This window comes from Phoca vitulina, unplaced genomic scaffold (genome assembly GCF_004348235.1).
Source record: "Phoca vitulina isolate PV1807 unplaced genomic scaffold, GSC_HSeal_1.0 scaffold19, whole genome shotgun sequence".
NCBI classification, from domain to species: domain Eukaryota; kingdom Metazoa; phylum Chordata; class Mammalia; order Carnivora; family Phocidae; genus Phoca; species Phoca vitulina.
This window is the reverse complement of record NW_022589722.1, coordinates 27,525,324-27,551,878: the sequence shown is the minus strand read 5'-3', so window position 1 is coordinate 27,551,878 and position 26,555 is coordinate 27,525,324. Positions and strand designations below refer to the sequence as shown.

The 26,555-nt window shown below is 45.8% G+C and overlaps 2 protein-coding genes across 2 annotated transcripts in view; one reads left to right on the top strand and one right to left on the bottom strand.

The window, feature by feature from the left end:
- ACO2 (aconitase 2) overlaps positions 1-13,831 on the bottom strand; it is a 52,336-nt gene extending 38,505 nt beyond the window's left edge. The window contains exon 1 of the mRNA XM_032416808.1: positions 13,719-13,831. Coding sequence (XP_032272699.1) covers positions 13,719-13,808 — 90 coding nt within the window. The 5' untranslated portion in view covers positions 13,809-13,831. The remainder of the gene's footprint in view (positions 1-13,718) is intronic.
- A 352-nt stretch (positions 13,832-14,183) lies between these two features.
- Positions 14,184-24,075, top strand: PHF5A (PHD finger protein 5A). The gene is made up of 4 exons (XM_032416852.1): positions 14,184-14,329; positions 14,747-14,770; positions 15,509-15,675; positions 23,446-24,075. Exons 1-4 carry the CDS (start codon positions 14,278-14,280, stop codon positions 23,533-23,535), a joined length of 333 nt encoding a protein of 110 aa, XP_032272743.1. The 5' UTR covers positions 14,184-14,277; the 3' UTR covers positions 23,536-24,075.
- The last annotated feature ends 2,480 nt before the right edge of the window (positions 24,076-26,555 follow it).

Genomic DNA, 26,555 nt, shown 5'->3' with positions numbered 1-26,555 from the left:
ATTTAATACTTCACACTGAGTGCCAAGTTGTAAGTGCTCTACATGGATGAAGAACCTTCTTATAATAATATGAGCCCCATTTAACAGATGAGGAAATTGAGAGCTGGAGAGGGGTGACAATTTGCCCAAATTCTCACAGGTAGTGAATAATAACACCAGCATTCAAACACAGCCTAGCTCTAAAGCCCAAGCACTGAACCCTCCCAGTGTCTCCTGCCAATTCTAAGTACAGATCTGGACACAAATGAACTAAAGAAACCAAACAAAATCAAAATGGAATAGATGCCAAACTGTTACCAACAGCTCTCCCTGGAGGGTGAAATTATGGAGGCATTTTAACTTTTTTAAATTTATGTAAGTGTGAACCTTTAATACTGTACGGACGTTAGTTTTAGGATCAGAAAAATATTTTTAAAGAAACAGAAATCATTTGTTTGTAACACCACACTGTTTCCTACAACGGGCAGTCTACTTTGGATTGTTAAAAAGCAGAAAAATAGGGCGCCTGGGTGGCTCAGTTGGTTGGGCGACTGCCTTCGGCTCAGGTCGTGATCCTGGAGTCCCGGGATCGAGTCCCGCATCAGGCTCCCTGCTCAGCAGGGAGTCTGCTTCTCCCTCTGACCCTCCCCCCTCTCATGCTCTCTCTATCTCATTCTCTCTCTCAAATAAATAAATAAAATCTAAAAAAAAAAAATAAAATAAAATAAAATAAAAAGCAGAAAAATAAAGGCAGATGTTTTTTAAAGAACATGACCGCTTCCCTCCACCCGCATTATACAAAAGTAATTGGCAAAAATCTCAAAGATTTACAACATAAAGTGCTGGCAAGGGTTTGAAAGAAAGAATAACCTTGAATTTTGCTATCAGAGAACACTAGTAAAGTATTCTCAGTGGGAACTGGCAATAGCTACTAGAACTCAGTATACTTGTGACTGAGCAAGTCCGTTTCCCCAGGCACCCCTATACCACGCACAAGAAGGCAGCTACAGGAATGTTCACTGCACCATGAAGCAAAATATTAAAAAAACTAGAAACAACCTAGGGGTGCCTGGCTGGCTCATTTGGTGGAGCATGTGACTCTTGATCTCGGGATTGTGAGTCGGAGCCCTACACTGGGTGGAGAGATTACTTAAAAACAAAATCTTAAAAAAATTAGAAACAACTTAAATGTTCTTTTTTTTAAGTTACATTTTATCCATTTTGTGGAATACTGTAACACTTTAGGAAAAATCTCTAAGTTACAAATAAAACATACAACATACTGCTTTAACACTATTTCTGCATGTATTGTATGTTCACAGATATGCACCTAAGAGGACATACCCAGATCTGCTGTTACTCCTGGAGAAGGAGGTAAGTTTAGGAAAGTTCTGGCAGAAAAGAAAGATTTTAGCTTTATCAAGAGTGTTCAGGGGCACCTGGCTGGCTCAGTCGGTGAAGCATGCCGACTCTTGATCCTGGGTTCCAAGTCTGAGCCCCCTGTTGGGTACAGAGGTTACTTAAAGAAAAAAAAAAAAAGCGTTCAAACGTTTATAAGAATGTCCTCAGTGCTAGGGCGCCTGGGTGGCTCAGTCGTTAAGCGTCTGCCTTCGGCTCAGGTCATGATCTTGGGGTCCTGGGATTGAGCCCCCGCACTGGGCTCCCTACTCAACGGGGAGTCTGCTTGTCCCCCACCGTCTCCTCTCCACCCCCCGACCCCCTGCTCCTGCACTCACAGGCTCTCTCTAATAAATAAAATCTTTAGGAAAAAAATGAATGTCCTCATTGCTGTTTTCATGATTTATAAATACACATATTATTGTACATGTTTTTAACCTGGATTGTAAAAATTTAAAAACATTGGAAGGAAATACACCAAAATGTTAACAGTAGTTATCTCTGGGTAAAGGTGGGGTATTACAAATAATTATAGGTAACTTTTTTTTTTAAGATTTTTATTTATTTTACTGACAGAGACACAGCGAGAGAGGGAACACAAGCAGGGGGAGCGGGAGAGGGAGACGCAGGCTTCCCGCGGAGTAGGGAGCCCGATGCAGGGCTCGATCCCAGGGATCATGACCTGAGCCAAAGGCAGACGCTTAACAACTGAGCCACCCAGGCACCCCTAATTATAGGTAACTTTTATGATATTCTCTATACCTCTGTATTTTCCAAGTTTCCTACAATGGGTAACTTCCTACAATGGGTAATTCATAAACAAGAAAAAGGTTAAGAAATTAATTTTACCTTAAAAACAGGTATTACTGAGTCCTATAATATGCCAACCACTGTGGTTGGGAGTCAAGCAGTCTGGATCAGTGTTAAAGAAGGATGATGATTTGTGGGCATATTAAAAAAAAACAACCTACTGAGATTTTGTTTTTATTTCCTAAATCCAAAAGTAAAACATTCTCAGTGCTCAGTTCTACCTGGCCCCGGGACCCAGAAACATTCCTGAGATCACTCCCAAGGCCTACCAACCCAGATGTCGCAACAACTAGGAAACAGGAAAATTGTTTCCCATACCTGGAGCCCAAGTCTCAGGTCTTGTGAAATTTTCATGGGTACATACCAGGCCCTTATCTAGAAGGGGTACTTTCACTAAGCCCTCACCCTCCACTTCCTCTCGAACAATGGAGCCTAGAGCAGAGCTGAGCAGAAACCTCTCTCGGGCAACCTCCCTAAGCTCCTGATTCAACAGGATGGGGCCAGGAAGTTCAGTTTCTTCCAGAAAGCCTATTCCACTCCTGGACAATTCTAATACCTTTCAACTGCAACAAATGCTTCTTATACTGAACTGAAACATGCCTCAGTCACATCAGAACACAGATTCCAGCACCAGAGACTCTGCCCCCAATAAGCCGTGTAACCTCGTGCGGCCGTATTTAGCATCTAAACATCACCTTCTCTAAGTGGGGATAACCTTCCCAGGCCGCAGGGAGAGCACCTACGGGAAGTACCCAGTCCAGTGCCTGACACACGACAGGCCTCACTTCCTAGCCCTGCCCTTTGGAACCAGATCAAATGAGCCTAGTCACTCTTCCACACTTCCGCCTTTCAGATCCTTGAAAACCCTAATCGTGTCTTCAACAGTCTAAGCATCAACACAGCATTTCCTCTGCTACAAAACAACTCCCTAATTTTACACTTGGGTGGGGGTCTCCCATAGTAGCCAGATGCCCATAGATCTGTTTTGGAGTAAATAGCTGTTGGCTGCCACCCTGCTCCGTGCCAACTACTCTGCTAAACCTTGATGTACAAAGCTCAGCCTCCCTAACTGCCCTGAAGATGCAGAGGCCCAGAGACAGGAAGTGGCCTGCCCAAGGTCACACAGCTGGGAACCTACAGAGCCCATGGTCTTCTCATGGTGCTCCAGAAGGTGTCTCCCAGCCTCTGCTCTGGCCCAACAGCCAGGCAGGCTCAGCCCTCAATGGGGGGCTCTTGGTCCCAACCGCTGAACCGAAGTGTCTTTGGTGGAGTCTGGCTCCCGGGTCCTGGTAGTGCCCCCTCCCTTACTGGATGAGATCTAATCTCCAGGGCTCCAAGGGAGTAAGGGAGACTCTGCTGATCCTGCATTTACTGACACAGAACAAATTCTGAAGGAGGAAACATACCCAAAGTGGACCCCACTGGGGAGCCTGGTAAGAAATGAAAAGAAACGAAATAAAACTATGCCAGGCAAGATCACAAAGGTTATCTTATGTCACCTTCCCAACAAGTGTGCCAAGTGGGATTGTTACAGGTCAGCTTGTCCCTTGTACAGAGAGAAAATGGAGACTCAGGCAGATGAGAAAGTAAATTCCACTAAACTGTAAGCCCCCTGAAGGCAGAAAACCTGTCTAGTCACGTTACCATGCATACTCAGAGCCTAAATCAATGTCTGACACACAGAAGTTCAAGAAATATTTGGTGATGAAAAAGATGAAGGCAGAGCCATAGTTTGAAACCAAGCCTCTCCATCGTGCTTTCAAATTCACATTTTGAGTGCCTCTAGCAGAGGTGCTGAGCTGGCCGCACCTGTTCTCGGAGGCAAAGCATATGGAAAGGGGATCCACCCTGTGGCATGCTTTGTGCACACCCACTCGAAACTCTGGCCTTCCCAACTGGCCAAGGTCAGACATGTTACTCTCTCTTTCCAAAGGACACCAGTCTTCCCTTGGGACCACTTGTATAGAGAGAACAGTCCAAACCAAAGAGACTGACATCTTCTCAGGCAGGAGGCCAGCCTGACCTTGGTCCACCCTGTGAGGCACGGCACAGAGCAGCACTGCCTTGGAACCACATGTCGCTGAGCGCCAGAACTTGGAGCAAGCCAAGAAGCAGAAGTGGCTGAGCTCTCCCAATAGCCTGGGCTCCTGGAAGAGGCCTGGTCTCTTGAGGCAGCTGCTTCAGCATGAGACAAAGAAGCCACCAGCCCTACACGGACCTGTCGAGTGCCATTTTGGAAACACTCCAACCCGTGCCAAGTCAAAGAAAGGGCATCCACTCTGGAGCTGGATGGATCTGGCCTCCAATCTCAGCTCCCCTAGCCACAGGACCTCAGACAAGATTTTCCACCTCTCTGAGCCTCAGTTTCCTATTCTATAAAATGGGGGTAAAAGAGCAGAGATTTTTGTGAGGATTGCAAAGAATGTATTGCTTGTAAATGCAGAGAAAAAACCATCTACAATGATAAAACACAAAATTCCTATCAGTGTTTGCCCTTGGGGACTGGAATGGAGAGAAAGAGTTTTTATGAATACACTACATTCTTTAAGGAAAAAAATGTAAGAAAAGCACAGAGCTCATTCTGGATTCCTGACAGGCATTCAATAAATGTAAGCTATTACTCAGTTCTCCTGGGAGGATACGTTGCCTGTGTATTACAGAAAGGACTAAGGGGTGCTGTTTCCCACCATGTCCTCTACCCCCTTCCTCGCTCACAAAGACCAGGGACCCCAGAGCAGGTCCCAGGCACCAGGGCAGCACATCGCCAAACTGAAATGGGACTGAAAAGGTCTCATCTATCCTCTCATGCTGCCCAGGCATGCCGTCCAACCTGTGCCCAGGGGTGGGGGAACGCGTACTTATTTCACCAGCAGGATGACTTCAAGGTCTCCCTAGGGTAAGGCCCCTGGTTCCTCTGACCATGACCCTCAGCAGCCTTCAGGCTCATAGCTGTTAGCTTGGAGCTGCCCGGCTGTTCCCAGCAGGGAAGCCTCAGGAAGGCTCTGGCTTGGTGGGCCACAAGGAATGCCTGTCAGTCAGCACTGTCCTAAGAAAAAGCATCTTCCCACACCTCTGCTGCTTGGAACAATTCTCTCCCACCCCTGGGAGGCGATGCCTGGCACCTCTCCCAAGAATCCAAAGCTAAACAATTCTCTCCCACCAGGAGGCAATGAGCTAGCTTGGTTGCTATGCAACTGGCAGGCACAAAAGGTGATGCAGTCCTTGTCAGAGGCTTGGGAAGGTGGCAGGGAGCTGGGTCTCTCCAAGTCAGCCTCTAAATGGGCTCCAAGGCAGTGCGTATGTGTGTGTGGGGGAGGGGGTTCTTTAAGGAATTGCTTGATATATTCACCCACCTGCCTACTTGTCCTTTGCTGCTGCTGTCAGTGGCAGAGACTCCAGGCACACTGTGAACTGCATACAAATCCTGAGCCCTATTCTGGCCCCCAGGGCAAAGCTCTGCACTAACACACTTAGGAAGGACATCTTTTGCAAGCTCAATAGGCTGCCTGTGAGGCTAACCCACAGCTCAGGCAAGGAATAAAGCTGCCTCTGTGGGGACTCACCCCTCTAGCCTCTCCCTCTCAAGTCTGGCTGGTATTTGGGGCAGAAGGCAATCAAGGCCCCAAATAAACATACATCCAAACAGGGCAGGGAGCCAACTGAACTGTGTCCCCTATATCCAGCCAACTCCACAGAGGTCTACTTTCTACTCTCTACCCTTGGGGAAGTACTCTGGGGCAACAGTTTGGTAGAGTGGCAAAAACCCTGGGTTCTGCAATCAAACAAATCTGCATTCAAAACCTGGCCCTGCTGCGTGCTAGCTGTGACCTCAGACAAGCCATTTAGCCTCTCTGGTTCTCAGGCTAATGATACCTACTTCTTAGGGGTGTTGTGAAGGGCAAATGAGGCAGTCTTTGTAAAATAAGACCTAGTTCAGTGACTGGTATCTCTAACGGCAGCGATGGTGTGGCACAGATTAAACACGTCCCCAGGACACCCAAGTTCCACGATGGCCCAGCATACCCATTCCCTCCTTGCTTCAGCCCAGGGTGTTGTATAGTTAAGAAGTGACTTCCGCCTCGCCAGCGTATAAGCTCTTCCACAGGCAGGGCCCTTGTCTTAAACCAGCTCTACAGCTCTCTCAATGAACAATAAGAACAACACAAATGTCCAGCAGAAGGTGAAGGAATCCAGCTACGCAGCACCGAGGTGTGGGGGATTAGAGGGGCTTCTGAGACCTCTTTGGTTCCTCCTGCAACTGGCCCCAGAATTCAAGCTCCCAATCAGAAGCTGTCCCAGTCTCTGCAGGATGGAAGCAGAAATACTCCCACTGGGCCCAACTTCCCCCAGGACCCAGACTTTGATGATGAAAATACTACAAATGTGGGGCACCTGGGTGGCTCAGTGGGTTAAGCATCTGACTTTGGCTCAGGTCATGATCTCGGGGTCCTGGGATCGAGCCCCACACTGGGCTCCCTGCTCAGCGGAGAGTCTGCTTCTCCCTCTCCCTCTGCCCTGCCCCCACCCCACTCATGCTCCCACGCTTGCTCTTGCTCTCAAATAAGTAAATAAAATCTTTTTTTTTTAAGATTTTCTTTATTTATTTGACAGAAAGAGACACAGCGAGAGAAGGAACACAAGCAGGGGGAGTGGGAGAGGGAGAAGCAGACTTCCCGCTGAGCAGGGAGCCCGATGAGGGGCTCGATCCCAGGACCCGGGGATCATGACCTGAGCCCAAGGCAGACGCTTAACGACTGAGCCACCCAGGTGCCCCGTTAATAAAATCTTTTAAAAAAAATACTACAAATGTAATTCTAAAGCTCATTTTCCCAATGTTGCCCTTCAACTTAGAGAATAAAATCAGGAAGCCAACAGATTCATTTCTGCCTCTTCTCCCAACTCTTACAGCAGCACCTGAAAGGTTTTCCAGAACTACTACATACCCGAAGTCCATGGAGATTAAGGGAGGAACAAGCAGTTTCCCTAGAGCCAGGCTTTTTTTTTTTTTTTTAAGATTTTATCTATTTATTTGTCAGAGAGAGAGAGAGAGCACGTGCACACAAGCAGGGGGAGCAGCAGGAAGAGGGAGAAGCAGGCTTCCCGCTGAGCAAGGAGCCCAACATGGAGTCGATCCCAGGACCCTGGGATCACGACCTGAGCCAAAGGCAGATGCTTAATGAGCCAATCTTTTTTAAACATGAGAGCTCGGGGCGTCATTCACCAAGGGCCTGTACCTGCACCAGATCTGCCCTGGGTACTTTACACACACAGTCCTACTTAATACTCACAACTACCCTGGGAGGCAGAAGGTACTAAGCCCATCTTACAGATGAGGACACTGAGGCTCTAGAATGTTAACTATGTTGTCCATGGCCTCACAGCAAAGGCAGAATTCCAGACCCGGCTCCAAAACTGGTGCCCTTTCCTTTGATCCAAGTTTTGCAGAATGAACCCAAGAAAAGCATTACTCATGCCTTTTGGGACCCCCAAAATAAAGAAGAGCATCTACAGGTTCATTCAGAAATAATGGGAAAAAATCTGCCCCTATTCTCAATGTTAGAAAGGGCCTATTCCTTAAAAAAAAAAAAAAAAAAAAAAAAACCTTTTAAAGGGCCTACTCCTACAATAACATTAAAAACTATTCACAAATTTTTACAGCGTATTAGAGCTTAAAGAACTTTTCAAATATTATTAGCCTTCAGAACCCTTAATGGGAGGGTAGCAATTAATAGTCCTGTTTTGCCAATGTGTAACCTGAGGGCCACAGAGGGCTGAAACCTTGCTTGAAGCCACAGATCGGGATAAGGATAGCTAAGTCCAAGGCAGAGGAAGTCTCTCTCAGGGTCCTGTTATTCTTTGTGCTTTTTAAAGAATGCAAGCAGCCTTCCCGTAGTCCCTCCCGTCCTGCATACTGAGAGGCCCAAGGCCTACCACTGCCTTTCCAGGTACAGGAAAAACCAAGTGTGTCAAACAAAGCTGGAGCCAAGGAAGACAGACCGCTCAAGCATCAACACTCACTTGAAGTACTGACCAGATGGCCCTCTGGGAGGCACCAGGTACCAGAAAAAGGCCACAGACAGAAAAGACCAGGGCTCATTTCGGAAATGATGTTCATACTCAAGTGAGGGACCCCTGGGTAAGACACCTGACCCCATCCAGCTTCCTCACCTATGAAATACAGGTACTTGTTGAGAGTTGATGCAAGAATCAAGAATTTATGAACAAACTCTGGCCATGTTACAAGTACTATGCAAAACACATTAACTATCGAATTCAAGTTCACCCATCCCTCAGTTGCTTAGGCCACAAACCTAGGAGTCATCCTTAATTATTCCCTATCCCTCACACTCCACGTCCAACCTGTCTGCCTCCAAAATATCTCCACTACCAGAACCCTAGTCCCAGACACCATCACCACTCCCTGGATGATTCCAACAGCCCCCCCACTGGTCTCGCTACCTCCTCATTTGTCCCACTGTGGTTCATCATCCATGCAGCAACCCGAATGATTTTCTTCAACCATAAATCAGATCCTGTCACTCCCTGGGTTAAAACCTTCCAGTGGGGGGGCTGGGGGACAAAACCTTCCAGGGAATTTTCATTCCACTTGGGGTAAACCCAAGCCTACATAACCTTGGCCCCCACCTCTTGCTCAGACTTTCCTCTCAACCCTCAGCCACCCTGGCCTTATTTTTTCTTCTCTTAAAGATATCATTTTTAAGAGGTGCCCACATGGCTCAGTTGGTTAAGTGTCTGCCTTCGGCTCAGGTCATGATCCCAGGGTCCCAGGATCGAGCCCCACATCAGGCTCCCTGCTCAGCGGGGAGCCTGCTTCTCCCTCTCCCTCCCACTCCCCCGCTTGTGCATTCTCTCTCTCTGTCAAGTAAATAAAATATTTGGGGGAAAAAAAAGATTTTATTTTAAAGTAATCTCTCCACCCAGCATGGGGCTTGAACCCACAACCCTGAGATCAAGAGTTACACACTCCACCAACTAAACCAGCGGGGCCTTATTTCTTATCTTCAACACACTAAGCTCACACCTACATCAGGTGCTTTGCACATGCTGCTCCTACTTGAAATCTCTCCTCCCAAAACATTGAAGGGCTGGGGTGCCTGGGTGGCTCAGTCGGTTAAGTGTCTGCCTTCAGCTCAGGTCATGATCTCGGGGTCCTGGGATTGAGCCCCATGGTGGGCTCCCTGCTCAGTGGGGAGTCTACTTCTCCCTCTCCCTCTGCCCCTTCCCCCACCTGCTCGTGCTCTCTCTCAAATAAATAAATAAAAATATTAAAAAAAAAAATACTGAAGGGCTGCTTTCTTATCAATTAAGTATATCTCCGCTTCTGAACGGCCGTCCCCAACCACCCCAGTTAAAGCCATGTCACGTCCCCACACTTACCCTCTCTACCACAGGATCCTACTTTACTTTCCTCATAGCACTTAGTAGCTACAATGTTGTCTACTTGTTTATTTTGTTTGCCCAGAACTACAATATAAGATCCACTATTCTTGTTTACTGTTGCAGTCGCAGGGTCTAGAACAGTGTTAGGCGTATAGTAAAGCATTCAATGAACATTTTGGAAACAGCTAGCTCAAACGGCAACAATGTGCTCCCCTAGTGCTCAAGATGAGGACTCTACTCCCTCTGCCCAAATTTTAGATTGGAAGTTTGTTTACTCATCCATTCAATCATTCATTCATTTACTCAACTCCAGTCAACAGCTGACTATAGGATACCCGAGACGGTACAGTGACGTGCAACCAGAATGACCCGTTTCCTAATTCCCAAGGTGGTGGTGGTTGTTGCTTTAACATGGCACTTCACAGAGAACTTAACTTCTGCCAAATTTGTCAGACTCCTTTGTACTTAAAGGCCGTCTCGGATTTACATGTGAGGTTACAGGACTTCCCCAAGGTCACATGAGAACTCAGCAACCCAGTACCTCAAGGCAAAACCAAAGACCTAAGAAACATATTTGCAAGTGCCCAACCCCTTTTATCTACCATCCAGAGTCATGTGCACACAAATAAAAAATAAATACCAAAGAGAAAATGGGACTTTTCAAAATGTTGACTACCATTTTTTTCACTGTTTCTAACCTTACAAGCTGATGGCAGGCACTGTTAAACAGTGGAACACTTTCAACTTAAGGAGATCTGTTCTCAGGTTATGAAGCATTAACTGTACCCTGGGTGATAGGCTGAGTCTTGACGCCAAAGAGAAGCAGTATAGTGCAGGTGCTAGGACCTCAGACTCCGGAACCAAAAAGGTACAGATTCAAATCACACCTGCTAATGACTAGTGACAAGGCCCTAGGCAAGTTTATTTCATGTTACTTAATTTAATTATACTTAACTATACAGCACTTACGAGGTATAGGCAGGGTTCTAAATAGTTTGCAACTGTAATACAATAATTAGATAGCCCAGATGTACTATCATTATCTGTATCTTACAGGTGAGGGACGAGGCAGAGAGAGGTCAAGTAATCTTCCCAGTCACAGCTAGGGAATATTAGAGTCAGCTTTCAAGTCAAGATAGTGTTATGCCAGAATCCAGGTTCTTAACCCTCATGTGTTTCTTCTCTAATCCTGTGTGTCTATTAGAGCCACTAGGTCTGCCTTATCTCACAGGATCATGTGGGATTACTGGCACACAGCCAGGTAAATGTTAGCTACTCTTCATGGCAGTAGTAATTGGCATCATTCTATTACTGACCTTCACCTTGGGTCCAGCCAAGGGTAGAAGAAAAATATTTTGGCTGAGAAAGACTTCCAAGGCCCTCTGCAGTAAAACACATTAGAATATAGTACAAATCACACAAGAATGGGAACTGTCTGCTTTGCTCATCATTGTATTCGAAGCGAGTGGTGATTATTCAATAAATATGCAGTGAAGGAGGTAGGAATAAACTGAACGCATGGACAGGGTTCTGCAGCCATGACAACTAAGGTAGTACCATCACTTCTCAAATCTAGCTAAACACAAAGGAGATAAATTTACAAGGTTCTCAGGGCACAGTGTTAGCTGGCCATTACTTAAGACAGCCTGGCTATTGGGAGGCAATGTGGTATACTGCTATTCATTCATCTTAACTGAATGAACAAACAAGGATACCTGGATTTTAATCCTCACTCTGCTACTGGAAGTCACCCAGGCTCCCAAGGTCTTATATTATCCATCTATAAAAAAGGAAGTTGGACTACACGATGATCATAAACAAATATATTCCGTTTTCTTATCACTTCATAACAATCTGAATGGAAGCCTATTACCAAGTACTCAATAAGCATTTATCAATGAAGATCATCCCAAACTGACAGATGAGGAAACTAGAATTCAAAAGTAATTTGCTCAAGGTCACAGGGTCAGCAAAGAATATGAACTATGGCCCAGATCTCTTTCTGTACTAGTCTAACACTAATGCTTTCCAAAACCCTTTTTCAGTTCAAAAATACTGTAATATTAGTCCTCTCTTCCAAGATCACTAAATCTGTAATCATTTAACATCAAATAATATTGCCTGACTTCACTACACCATGGGACAGCAGGATCAGGAAAAAACAACTACCTTTCTTTGTACATCATTAACCTAGAAAATCAAGAATTCTAAAGAGACGGGCACCTGGGTGGCTCAGTCGCTAAGTGTCTGCCTTGAGGCTCAGGTCATGATCCCAGTGTCCTGGGATTGAGCCCCGCATCGGGCTCCCTGCTCTGCGGGAAGCCTGCTTCTCCCTCTCCCACTCCCCCTGCTTGTGTTCCCTCTCTCGCCGTGTCTCTGTCAAATAAATAAAGAAAATCTTTTAAAAAAAATGAAATCATTTGTCTTAAATACTTACGATCTCTCAATTCTGGGCAAAGATAAGGGGTTTGCCCTAATTATCTCTTTAGAATTTTTTTTTTTTTTTAAGATTTTATTTATTTATTTGACAAAGAGAGGCACAGCGAGAGAGGGAACACAAGCTGGGGGAGTGGGAGAGGGAGAAGCAGGCTTCCCGCCAAGCAGGGAGCCGGATGCGGGGCTCGATCCCAGGACTCTGGGATCACGACCTGAGCGGAAGGCAGATGCTCAGTGACTGAGCCACCCAGGCGCCCCGATTTCATTTTAAACCCTATGATCTAAATTTAAGCAATGTGATTAAAAAAACAAAACAAAACCCTAGTAACACAATGCTTCCTGAGAGTATAGCACATAACTTCTTTAATTTTATAATCAAAGCTGTGCCACTTGATTCAAAACAGATTCACAAAGTTAAATGTAAAGGTTGTTAGAGAATGTCTCCTTTACTGCTTGCTTTATTAACAAAATACATGCTTGGGGCGCCTGGGGGGCTCAGCAGGTTAAGCGACTGCCTTCCGCTCGGGTCATGATCTCAGGATCCTGGGATCTAGCCCGGCGTCTGACGCCCCTCGTCTGATGCCCCTCGGGCTCCCTGCTTAACTTCTCCCTCTCCCACTCCCCCTGCTTGTGTTCCCTCTCTCGCTGTCTGTCAAATAAATAAATAAAATCTTAAAAACAAACAAATACATGCCTGACATTGAAATTTTACATATAAAACCTCCCTAGTGTTGTTAAGTTAGGAGTGAAGAAAACCATCCGGCAGTCACAGTCAATTTAATAGATGGTTCATAACAGGAGAGTCAAGGTCAAACTGTTGAGTCTCTTTATCCTCCCACCTAGTAATTGAAAAGCAACTGAGCTCAAAATACTCTATACTAGTACTCTCACAAATGCAAATGTCAGCTCAAGGATCACACTCTGGCTCACAGAAGACAGACTGACATGAACAAGAACAAAAGGGTAAGTAGTGCAGATGCTCTGGCCACATCACCTCGGTGACACTCAGGAGAGCACAAACTTTCACCTACTTTCTAGCAGTTTTGTCACCTATCCAATGAGAATGATTATATGAATAATCAAATGCTATGATGAGGAATTAGAACAGTCTTGCAATCTTGCAAAGATGAGAGACTACTGTTATCGTTACTATTTCCTATGTCTGGGCCAGGAAAGTCCCCTTGCATTCTTGGCTATATGTTCCACAGGATCCTTTTAAATTGGAACAGGGTACTAATATCTTCTACAGTCTCCAGGCCTGGCAATCGTAGATGCACCTGGCTAGCAGGACTCTGCTGCCGAGAGATGAGAAATGAGGCCTTCAGACTCTGGGCCTAGCGGGCTCCACAATGACCGCGCCCCCTCAGTCACCTTGTCCTCACCTTGAGGAACAGAAAGACACCCTACAAGAGGAGAGTGCAGTCCTCAGAAAGGGGTGCCTCCACTCTTCACCTGACAGCCACTGCTTAGACCTACGCTTCCCACGGGGCGGGGACAGGACCGGGAGAGCCGAGCCGGGACGCCTTGACCTCGGGCGCGGGAGGAGCCGGCACCGGCGCTAGGCCCGCGGTCCGGACAGGTACACGAAAAGTCGGTGGGAGGTCGGGCCCGCCTCGCCTTGCCTCACCCACAGCCGCAGGCACAGTAGGAGGCACCCCGCCCTCATGAACCCAGAGGGCCCTGAACTCGCTCACCTGCAGCCGGGTCACCAGTAGGCTGTAAGGCGCCATTTTGTGCACTGACAAAGATGAGGTCGCGTGAAAATGACGTGAACCACTGCGCATTTAAAGCTTTGGGGCAGAGGCGGGGCCTAAAGAGAAACGCATAACGGTGAAGGCGGAGCCTCCGTTGAGGGGCCAGATCCCGGCGAGCGCAGTGGGCGGGGCTTCTGTGTTAGAAACGGACGCCTGAAAGGAAAAGAGCTGCATAAAAACACTTGCGGAACTAAATACCGCACACATAAATGTGTTATCGAAGGGCAAGTTTCAGTTGTCTCTTCCATCCAAATCTGGGAAAGGCATTTTTTTAATGACTTCCATGCATCTGCCAGGACCTGGCTCCCAAGCCACGACGGACACTCCTACTTTTTAACTTGAGGTTTTGATCACGCGAGAGCGAGCCAGAGCGAGCGAGAGCGAACCGGTCTTGATGAAGCCTGGAGGACCAATCACAGCGACCGGGAGGCTGGAAAATGGAGGCTAAAGGTCGGGCGGAAGTTCTTTAAGCTTCCGGTGGCCGGCTAGCGTTTGGACTATGGCTAAACATCATCCGGATTTGATCTTTTGCCGCAAGCAGGCTGGTGTTGGTGAGGCAGCTTTCTGCTCCCAGCTGTCTGGGTGGGGATGGTGTTAGGAGCTGGGGGGTCAGAGGCTCCCATCTCATCCTTAGGGTTTTGCCTCGGAGGCGCCACGTTTCCCGCCTCACGGTTGGTAGCATGGGAGCGCGCGGGTTTGTGGGCTCTGATGGAAAGAGGGCGGGGGCGCGCGTGCTGGGAGCCAGAGGCGGGCGGCCGAAGTGAGGTCCGGGGAAGCTCAGATTGCCCAGGACCTGGGAGCGGCCTCAGAAGGGTGTGGGTTTGCTTTGCACGGAAGCTTACGAGGAAGGTAAGACGGATAAGAGCCCTTAAGGCTCACTGCAGTCCCTGCTGTGTCGCCACCCCAAACTCGAGGGTCTTCGTCAAAACCAATTCTAACTGTACTCTTTACCATCTTTGATCTTGCAGCCATCGGAAGACTGTGTGAAAAATGTGAGTGGAACACGCCCTCCCGAACACCCCACTCCTTCCCCTCACAAGTTCGTGTAAAGCCAGCAAACGGGCATTTCCAGCAGTAACACAAAGAGGGTTTTGAGTAGATGTGCCTGGAAGTATGTGAACATTGAGTACTAGGCTGCAACCAAAGCCCTTTCCATCTTCCCGCTCCAACTTGCACATTTTAAACATTATGTTTAGGGGTTTTGTTTGTTTTTAAAGATTTTCTTTATTTATTTGTCAGAGAGAGAGAGCGCGCGCACAAGCAGGGGGAGCGGCAGGCAGAGGGAGAAGCAGGCTCCCCGCTGAGCAAGGATCCTGATGCGGGACTTGATTCCAGGAGTCTGGGATCATGACCTGAGCCGAAGGCAGTTGCTTAACCAACTGAGCCACCCAGGCGTCCCTGTGTTTACGTTTTGAGAAAATCTCTAGCTTTGGCCAGGAGATGGCCTGACCCCGTCCCCAAAACACACATACACAGTTCTTTGCCAGTAATGATAGAGAGTTCTCGTCTATGAGGCGATGTTCTAACCTCTTTATATATTAGTTGGTTAACTTACACGTTGAAGGGATTGAGATGGACGCTGGGTTAGCTGAGTTTTGTGATAACTAAAATAGAGGGTCCTAAAGTCACAATCAGGTGGAGACTACCGTATTTCCCCATAGCAGGAGAAGGGCAGTAGACTTAAGGAGGTACTTGCATGTGGGCATAATTCCATTCTCTCTTCTTCACAGGTGATGGCAAATGTGTGATCTGTGACTCCTACGTGCGTCCCTGCACTCTGGTGCGCATATGCGATGAGTGTAATTATGGCTCTTACCAGGGGCGCTGTGTGATCTGTGGAGGCCCTGGAGTCTCTGATGCCTATTACTGTAAGGAGTGCACCATCCAGGAGAAGGATGTGAGTGTATACTAAGCTTTCCGTCTAATCTTTGCTGCTTTTATTTAGTAACTCTTTGCCAACAACTCCTATGGCCTGTGGAGATTACTATGTTCAGCTAGGCACGTAGGTTATAATTTCCTCAAGTTCTATGAGGTGAGGTGGGTGTAGTCCAATAAAAGGCAGTTATTTTGCATCAAGGGCGAAAATGCAACAGAAGCAAAACTTTGTCAACGTCAGCAATTTGGAGAGCCCTCTCTACTCCTTTGATGTCTCTCTCTGATTATTCTTATTCAGAAACAACATCCTGCACTTTGTGAGTCCTGGCACAGTGCGTAGTATGTAATAGCTACTCAGTCATTTTCTTTACTATCATTAAAGATTGTTTGAGTGGATGTGGTGACAGTTGAATTTGGGACAACTCAAGTTGATTCCCAGTTTGGCTAAAGAATGCCTTTGGTCTGATATTGCAGGATTGTGATTCTGTCTTGTGACATTTTTGCCCCTTGACATCGTGTGGCGGCGGTGGCTATTCAATTCCTTTAGTCAAATGCCAGGATAGAGGGCTTGTAGATCTATAACAAAAGCAAGTTTTACTGTTTTTGTTTAGGTTGGAAGCAGGAACCTTCTTAGGGGGGTGGGGACTATGAATCTGCTTGTTTTCTTCTCCTTATGTATGACACAGTAAAAAGAAGTGTCGGTCGGCTGGGTGGCTCAGTTGGTTAGGCGTCTCCCTTCGGCTCGGGTCCTGGGATCAAGTCCCACATTGGGCTCCTTGCTCGGCAGGAAGCCTGCTTCTCTCTCTGCCTGCTGTGCCACTCTTCCTGCTTGTGCTCTCTCTCTGACGAATAAATAAAATCATAAAAAAAGTTTTGTGGTTGTTTTTTTTTTTTTTTAAGATTTTATTTATTTATTTGAGTAAGAGGGAGAAGCAGACTCCCTGCTGAGCAAAGAGCCTGATGTAGGACTCGATCCCAGGACTCTGGGACCATGACCTGAGCCGAAGGCAGACACTTAACCAACTGAGCCACCCAGGCGCACCCCAAAAAAAGTTTTTTTAAGTGTCATAATAGTACCACTAAGCTAATAGAAGGTACCTGGTTACCTAATCTAGGGTAAGGCAAAAGATAACATGAGGGATGCCTGGGTGGCTCAGTAGGTTGAGCAGCTGACTCTTGGTTTCAGCTCAGGTCATGATCTCAGGGTCCTGGGATCAAGCCAGGGTCAGGATCTGTGCTCAGCAGGGAGTCCGCTTGAGGATTCTCTCTCCCCTGCTCCTCCCCCCTCTCACAGGTGTGTGCTCTCTGTCAAATAAATCTTTTGTTTTTAATTCTTTTTTTTTAAGACTGTATTTATTTGACAGAGAGCAAGCATGCAGCAGGGGGAGCTGCAGAGGGAGAGGGAGAAGCAGGTTCCCGGATGAGAGGGAGGGGCTGGATCCTAGGATCCCAGGATCATGACCTGAGCTGAAGGCAGATGCTCAACTGACTGAGCCACCAGGTGCCCCTCAAATAAATCTTAAAAGAAAAAAATGGGGGCACCTGGGTGGCTCAGTCGTTAAGCGACTGCCTTCAGCTAAGGTCATGAACCCAGGGTCCTGGGATCGAGCCCCAAATCAGGCTCCCTGCTCTGCAGGAAGCCTGCTTTCCCTCTCCCACCCCCCCTGTTTGTGTTCCCTCTCACACTGTGTCTCTGTCAAATAAATAAAATTAAAAAAAAAAAATGATACATGATTCTTAATGTTCCCATGTGTGGACTAGTATATAGATGTCATCCTTTATTTTTCACAATAACTTTGTTAAATAGGGATTATTGTTATCCCCATTTTGTTGGGTTTTTTTTTTAAGATTTTATTTATTTGTCAAAGAGCACAAGCGGGGGAGCAGCAGGCAGAGGGAGAAACAGGCTCCCTGCTGAGCAAGGAGCCCAATGTAGGACTCCATCCCAGGACCTTGGGATCATGACCAGACGCTTAACCGACTGAGCCACCCAGGTGTCCCATGTTATCCCCATTTTACAGTCTGTCACCCAGCTAATAAATGGCAAGTGCAGATTGTCTGAGTAAAGCTAGTGGTGTCCCCATTACACCTTGTCATCCTTTCATAAGTTCTTCTGGTAGGATGTGCCCATGTTGAGTAGAAACACCCAGCCTCCTCAGTCTATGTATTTGGAGCCTGTCTAGCCCCAGGAAGTGGGACATTTCAGTTGATGATTTAAACATTATCCTATCCTGAATTCTGATTTGCATTTATCTTTGTGTGTCAAAGCATATCTTTATCTATCTGACCCACCAGCTAGGTTGCACTCCTTTAGAGAAAGGACCTTGGTTTTGCTATTTATTTCTCCTCTTCCTGAGTTCTTGGTATAGTGTGTGGTATGTATGATAAGCATGGTCCACATTTTGGTGCTTCCCCTGTGAGCCATCCATAATGTCTGGTATACAATAAGTATTTTATAATTATTTATAATCTGTAAGCAGTGAAACTATGGGAAGGCAACAGCAATGATGAGAAAAATATGAACAGGTCTTAAACTAGCTACAGAGTCCATAAGGACAACATTTTTTTTAACTTCTACATGGTTGTAGCTAGAGTTCTTGTCTGGAATAAGCTTGTAACCAGAGTGCTTAATAAATGTTAATTACTGTCTGACTTGTCTGCATGTGGTGCGTGAACTGATACTTTGGATCTTTGTGCTTCATTCCGTTCCTGATAATTATTTTAGACATCACTCCGTCTACTTCATACTGTACAGGAATGTTCTGAGGATACTTGAGATGGCATCTAGCTTACATTTACTCAGTAGTTTCCAAGGACCACAAAGCAGTCCAGTGACATGATCCAGCCTCTCAGCCTTACAGATCTTCATGTAGATTAAGTCCCTCAGACCTTTTTCCTAGGCAGAAATCCTCTTGCAACCAAAGCAAGCCCAGTTACTGTACTCCTCTTCCTGCCATTTTCATAATTTATAAGGGAATTAGACCAGTGAATTAAACGGGTGTTCTCACTTAGTTTTTCAGCATCAGGAATACTCAGGAGTCATATCTGTGGGCGCTGCTGCCAGAGGACTCATTCGTAATTTCTTACAGTGCAGCATCATACTGATCTGATATCCCCTTATCCCTCAATTTCTTTATTTCTTTTATTTATATTTTCTTCAGCTCTCCCAACCAGAAGACAAGGGGAATAGCCACTAACATTTATAGAGCTCTTGCTGTGTGCCCCAAACTGCTGAACGTTCTTTTCCAAAAGTTCTTTGTGATACAAACGAGAAAACTAAGGCTTCCAGATGTTAAGCAACTTGGCCCAAGGTCACATGGCTAATCAGTGGCAGATCCAGGACTAGAACCCAAGTTTTCTGACTCCCTGTTTCTCATGTTTTTCATTTCATTATTGCCCCCTAAAGAGAAAGTTAAAATTCAAATTATATTTTCTCTCTAACAAGAAAAATTAAGTTCTAAGGAATAATATTTTATTGGGTGATGATAAATACAAACCATGGTAATATTGAAGATGGTTTCATCACTTTTAAGAATGGGTGGTTAGGGCGCCTGGGTGGCTCAGTCCTTAGGCGCCTGCCTTTGGCTCAGGTCGTGATCCCAGGGCCCTGGGGATTGAGCCCTGCATCGGGTTCCCTGCTCGGAGGGGAGCCTGCTTCTCCCTCTTCCACTCCCCCTGCTTGTGTTCCTTCTCTCGTTTTGTCGCTGTCAAATAAATAAAATCTTAAAAAAAAAAGAATGGGTGGTCACAGTTAAAGCACTGCCTCAAACCACCTCACTATATTGCTATTCTCAGGGTGGTTAAGGATGTGCCTCTCCCTCTCGCTGTTTTTTTGTTTTTTGTTTTTTTTTAAGATTTTATTTCTTTGACAGAGAGCGACACAGTGAGAGAGGGAACACAAACAGGGGGAGTGGGAGAGGGAGAAGCAGGCCTCCCGCTGAGCAGGGAGCCCGATGTGGGGCTCGATCCCAGGACCCTGGGACCATGACCTGAGCTGAAGGCAGACGCGTAATGACTAAGCCACCCAGGCGCCCTCCCTCTCGCTATTTATATCATTCTCTTTTCCCTGTTTAGTGTACAGCAGAGATGTTAGGCTGAAAAAAAAGATATTTGGTACTTTTCAAAATTAATTCATAAGTTTACCTCCTTTACAACTTCTTAAACCATGGGAAAGTTTTGGTTTTTGCCTCTGAGAAGCCTGGGTAGTAAAAACACCAAACTAGAAGGCAGAAAGCCCATGTTCAAGTCTTTGCTGCGAACATGTGGGCAGCTTTAGGGAATTCTCCCCAAAAAGGAAGTAGTATCCCTGTTATTTCATGGATACCATTATTGAGAGCTTAAAGGCCTTTCAGATGGAAAACATGATACTATTGTTAAGGTCCCAATCAATGTACAGTCTGGTTTTCACATTATTGTTACTCACTAAACAGTTGTCAAAAGAATGAACAACATTGGGGTGCCTGGGTGGCTCAGTCATTAAGCGTCTGCCTTCAGCTCAGTTCATGATCCCAAGGTCCTGGGATCGAGCCCCACATCGGGCTCCCTGCTCGGCGGGAAGCCTGCTTGTGTTCCCTCTCTCTCTGTGTCTCTCTCTCAAATAAATAAATAAAATCTTAAAAAAAAAAAAAGTACGAACAACATTTGGGGTACCTGGCTGGCTCAGTTGGTAAAGCATGTGACTCTTGATCTCAGGGTCTTGAGTTTGAGCTCCATGTTGGTCAGTAGTTTACTTTAAAAAAACAAAACACGGGCACCTGGCTGGCTCAGTCAGTTAAGGGGCTGACTCTTGATTTCAGCTTAGGTCATGATCTCAGTGTCCTGGGATTGAGCCCCATGTCAGGCTCCACCCTCACTGGGGAGTCTGCTTGAGGATTCTCTCTCCCTTTCCCTCTCCCCCTCCACCCCGCTCCTACTCACTCTCCCCTGCAAATAAAGGTTTATTTATTTATTTATTTATTTATTTATTTATTTTTAATTAAAAACAAAAAACTGGCACCTGGCTGGCTCAGTCAGTACAGCATGAGACTCTTGATCTCCGGGTTGTAAATTTGAGCCCCATGTTGGGTATAGAGATTACTTAAAAAAAAGGAACAACACATTTAATTTCAATTAATAAAGCAGGCCTTGCCACTAGCACCCATTTCATAATTCTTTGCTATCATTTGTAAGAAAGATGTAGGCCCACTTTCAGTAATTGTCTTTTTCTTTTTTTTTTAAGATTTATTTATTTGAGAGAGAGCACAAGCAGGGAGGAGGGGCAGAGGAGAGGGAGTAGCAGACTCCCCACTGAGCAGAGATCCTTAGGCGGGGCACTTGCTGGAGCAAGCAGGAGGAGAGGGAGAGGAGCAGACTCCCCACTGAGCCCAGAGCCCAGTGTAGTCCGGGGCTCAATCCCAAGACTCTGAGATCATGACTTGAGTCAAAATGAGTTGAAGCTTAACCAACTGAGCCACCCACGTGCCCCAACTAATATTTTAAATCCAACACTTAACATTACCAAAACATAACGTAGCAAATGGAAATCTATACAAAACTGAAATGCAGGAAAAAGCAATGAAAAAATTTTTGAGATCAGAAAAACACAATTACTGGGGCACCTGGGTGGCTCAGTAAGTTAGGCGTCTGCCTTCGGCTCAGGTCATGATCCCAGGGTCCTGGGATGGAGCCCCGCCTCAGGATCCCATTCACAGGCATATTCAACAAAAGCTAGCCTGTTCCAGAGAGCACATCCTCATCTCATACAGCATTGGTAGAATTTGGGAACAACAATTAGACCCTTGGGAGATGTGTAGAAAATAAAACGCAGGAGTGTTTAGGCAAGAAAACAGGAAACAGTCTGTGAGAGACAATGCCATAAAAACCAAAGATCTCATAATCCGATACATTGGTTTTCCAACTGTTTTTTTTAATATTTTATTTATTTATTTGACAGAGAGCGAGTGCAGGAACACAAGCAGGGGGAGTGGGAGAGAGAGAAGGAGGCTTCCCGCCGAGCAGCAAGCCCAATGCAGGGCTCGATCCCGGGATCATGACCTGAGCCAAAGGCAGACATTTATCAACTGAGCCACCCAGGTGCCCCCCAACTGTTTTTTAATATGTAGAGTCCTATCTTCAGAAAGTGTTTTACAGGGGCACCTGGCTGGCTCAGTTGGTTAAGTGTCTGCCTTCAGCTCAGGTCATGATCCCAGGGTTCTGGGATCGAGTCTCACATTAGGCTCTTTGCTCAGCTGGGAGCTTGCTTCTCCCTCTCCTGTTCTCCCTGCTTGTGCACTCTCTCTCTGTCAAATAAAATCAGGAAATCCATTTATTTAAGTATTTATTGATTTGTAATTCTGTAGATAGGTTCTACCACTGTGGTAATTTTATACGTGACTAAAAAGAGATACAAAGAGATTAATAACATCAAAAGTCAGGTGGCCTGACACCACAATCTACCATCTTAACCTAAGCTGTGAGTACAGAGCTGCCCAGTTTGAAGGATGGGTCCTTGTATCACCTGGCACCTCACAGAACTCTGCAGGGCTCTCTACAGTTTGTACACATGGACCTGATCTGGTCCACTTATTTTACAGTTAGGAAATACGAGTCCAAAGAGAAGTGATTTGCCCACAGTCGTGCAAGTCAGTAAGGCACAATAAGCCTAAACAGCCTATCATAGCACACATTTCATAGCATCTCTAAAGATAAAGAGCTTAGAGCATGGTCGTGTTTGGTATCAGGCCACCTTCACCATAAGAGGCAGGTGCTCCCTCATTTGCCCCAGGACTTTCAATAGAGCTTACACGGCCTGAGTTCACATCGGGAGCTGTTGGTGGGGCTGGGCCCACTCCCTGGCTCCCTCAGCACACTGAACTCCACAGATAGCAGTTCTCAAGGTAATATATACTACATGTTTTTTAGAAAATAATGAAATGTTAGCGTTGGCTTTGTGTGTTTTTAGGGACTTTTGTACGGTGTCGATATTGGCCCCTCAAAAGAGAAATCACCTAAATTAGAAATGAGATGTCTAAGGACTTGATCATTAATTCATTCTAAAGCCCAGTGTCCCAGGGAGCAACCTCCTTTGATAGCAGTGTTTAATAAAACCAGACCTGTGAAGGTTTTCTCTAGTAGCATCTTCCCCAATTTTCCTCCCATCATCCCAGATCAACTGATGTAGTCATTATTTCTGCAGAACACAGCTTCCCAGGGGCTTCACTGAAACCGCTGAAGCTCACAAAATGGCCAGGGGAACACGTCATTACAAATCAGTACAGACCTTCAGCAGCCATCTCTAACACAGGAACACTCTTCCCCCAAGACCATGTGTCAAATTAAGTGAATTAGTAAGGACACATCAAGCCCAGTTTTCTCTTATGGTATTTAACACGTAAAGTACTATCTCCTAAAGCCTGTAGGGTTTTTTTGCCTTGGTGGTATTCTTCCCTTTCTTGAGATGGTGGAGGAGAGCTAAAGAGCTTGATCTATAGATGATCATTACAGATTTTTTACCTCTCACTTGAAGAAAACCCTTTGGATATCTTAAGAGTTAAATTCTATCTCAGCTATATCATATTTGCAACAGAAGTGGGCCGAGAATCCAACATTCTAAGTGCAGGCCACCCTGTCTAGAGAGTGGACAAGCCCTGGGCACATTCTAGATGCTCAATAAATTCTTGATGATTGACGGAATAGGATAACTGAACGGATAAGGTAAATGGCTAAACCCACTGATCCATAACTTATTTTTGTCTTCAATCCCTCTCAATTCAGGCTCAAAGACTTCTAACAACTTCTCTATCCTGTTTTCCAGAGAGATGGTTGCCCAAAGATTGTCAATTTGGGGAGCTCTAAGACAGATCTCTTCTATGAACGCAAAAAATACGGCTTCAAGAAGAGGTGATTGGTGGGTGGCCTCTTCCTCCCACCCAGTGCGGCAGCTGCCAGAAAAGATGCCTACCACCACCAGCACAGAGGGAGTAGGCACAGGGCACCACCTGAGTGCCTGTTAGTACACGGGCCCCTCTCCACCTTGCCTCTCCTCTTACCCGGAAAAGAAATCTTTCACAGAACACTCTGGCACACCGTAGCAGAGAAAAATAGATAGACTGGTTCATGATTTTTCTTGAATTCAAGAAACAAGCATGTTTTCCAAATTGCTATGTTCTCTCTACACCAAGAGCTTCTGAAACAGGAATAATATCAGCTCGGTCTTCTGTTTGAGGAATTGACTGTGAAGCTACCGCAGTGAGAAACCTGTTCTTGGCAGCTGTCCTTGATGAGACATCTGCAATGTGGTGGGGGGCTCTCTGAACAGTCAGCGTGGGCATTGGATCTTGTAACACTTAGCAGGTGGTGCCTGTTCATGTTATTTTTCTTCTAAGAACTTGGAATCCCTTTCTGTTGCTGTTGTATTAATAAAGCAGGTGTTTCTTTTCTGGTACTCGGTCACAGTCCCAATTTAAGTTTGACTCTAGGAATTTATTTTAGTCACCCAGGAATTTGTGATTCAGAATAGACGTATTGGGATTCATCAAGCACCTTCTTCTCTTATTATTGCTGGAAGGATTCTAAACCATTGATGCCTTTCATTATAGATAAATCAAGGTTGTTTTTAGAAACTTACTATTTTTTTCTTCCTGTTCAACTTTTTTTTTTTTAAGATTCTATTTATTTATTTGACAGAGCGAGAATAGGAACACAAGCAGGGGGTGTGGGAGAGGGAGAAGCAGGCCTCCCGCTGGGCAGGGAGCCCGACGTGGGGCTCGATCCCAGGACCCTGGGATCATAACCTGAGCCGAAGGCAGATGCCCAACGACTGAGCCACCGAGGCTCCCCTCTTCCTGTTCAACTTTAATTTGAACTGAAGAAATGACTTCCAACCATGGTCACAGGGATGAGACAAAATGTGTTCAAATTGATGAGTTCAGAGAACGGAACTTGGTTGATTTGTTTCACAAAGTGGACATAAATACATTGAGTATATGTTCCCTTTTTTTATTATTTTTAAGTAAATACACAGAATAAGGGCAAATTCAGACGTATCCTTTACCCTAACACAACTATTTACATTTTGCCTGCTAGAGGTGATCAACAGGTTATCCTAAACAATCATAATTTGAGACTTTAGTCAAGTGGTCTTTGACACCGTAGATTTGAAGCAGGTTTTGAGTCCTTAGGAATACAGAGGCTTGGCCCAAGTTACACTGAAATTTAGCAGCAAAGACAAGGAACAAAGATAGTCTTCTGACTACTTATCAGAGCTTTGGTTTGGATCAACAGAACGCTTGATTAATTGGGATATATTGAGGGTCAAAAATTGAATTAAAATATAATCTCTGCCTTCAAGAAATTGAATAATGAAGGCAGCCAGAAACAGTTTAGAATAACCCAGGGAGGATGCACAAAGGAGGTTCTTGGCCTAGGTTGGGGGCACCTCAGAAAGGCCAGTGGAAGGTCATAGCCACAGGGGTAATGATAATCCTTAAAGCCTTCCTGTCTCATCTCCTACCACTCTTCACACTCCAGCCACTGGGGCTCATTTCAGTTCCTCAACTGCTGGTTTCCTTCCTGCTCAGTGCTTTTTACCTATTAAGCTCTCTCTAATGCTCGGTCCCCCTTTTGTCCAGCTGTTACACATCCTTCAGACCTTAGATAATATTGCCTCAAACGATGCCTCTCCTGATCCCCAATCTACGTTCATTCCTCTTGTTGTAATCCCACATAGCACCATAGCATTTTGTTGATAGTGTTTGGTGATTATTGACAGCCCTCCATTAGGCTGGCTCCATGGTGGCAGTAACCAAGTCTGTTTGGCCCAGCAGGTAGCAGCTCCTCAGTATTAAATGAATAATTGAAGTCAAGATGGATAATAAGCTGGGCTTTGAAGGATATATTGGAATCTACAGGCAAAGGGGTGGGTTGGGCAGATAATGACATATGTGTGGGGGAAGCAATCTGAATGGGCAATGTGTTCGGGGAGCTCTCTGAGCAATTCTAAAGTGTGGGTCGGGGATTACGGTGTGTCAAAATTGTAGAGACCAGGTAATTTTCAGATTAGAATTTGTCACTGATCCTATAGTAATTTTAGTTTTAATGTGTACTGTAAGTCAAAATGTTTTGTCTGGATAAAGACAAATCAACTTTTAAAATTTGCTTATTAACCACCCTGGTCCACATAACATCTTGCATTTACAAATAGATCAAAAGCTACTCCTTAGGGGCTCCTGGGTGGCTCAGTCGTTGGGCATCTGCCTTTGGCTCAGGTCATGGTCCTGGGGGTCCTGGGATCAAGCCCCGCATCGGGCTCCCTGCTCAGCTGGAGGCCTGCTTCTCCCTCTCCCACTCCCCCTGCTTGTGTTCCCTCTCTGTCAAAATAAATAAATAAAATCTTTTTAAAAATTTTTAAAAAATTAAAGCTACTCCTTAGTTTCAGCAAAACACCACTTTAACTGTGCTCCATCAGCCTTAGCGAGCATACCTCTGAAGGGTATTGCAACCGAGTTTAAGGTGAATGCCCAGATGATTTCAAGGGCATACCCCACCCCCATGCTCCATTGCTGAATGGAGCAAGTTCAACCTCAACCCAGTGAAGTCTGCTGAACTCTGCTCCTCTCTCACCTAGTTTCATAATCCAATTGTTGGTTTGTTTCTTTTCCAAGGCCAAGAGAACAATACAACTAATGAGTTAAGAACACCTGTGATAGGGGCGCCTGGGTGGCTCAGTCGTTAAGCGTCTGCCTTCGGCTCAGGTCATGATCGCAGGGTCCTGGGATCGAGCCCCGCATCAGGCTCTCTGCTCCGCGGGAAGCCTGCTTCTCCCTCTCCCACTCCCCCTGCTTGTGTTCCTTCTCTCACTGTGTCTCTCTCTGTCAAATAAATAAATAAAATCTTTAAGATTAACCAGTTTGTTGGGCGCCTGGC

Bases quoted from the DNA above. Each gene is read 5' to 3' on its own strand.
- PHF5A (XM_032416852.1), top strand. From the start codon at position 14,278: ATGGCTAAACATCATCCGGATTTGATCTTTTGCCGCAAGCAGGCTGGT. The intron at 14,330-14,746 runs GTGAGGCAGCTT...TTGATCTTGCAG, and splicing joins CCGCAAGCAGGCTGGTGTTG to CCATCGGAAGACTGTGTGAA. The intron at 14,771-15,508 runs GTGAGTGGAACA...TCTTCTTCACAG, and splicing joins CGGAAGACTGTGTGAAAAAT to GTGATGGCAAATGTGTGATC.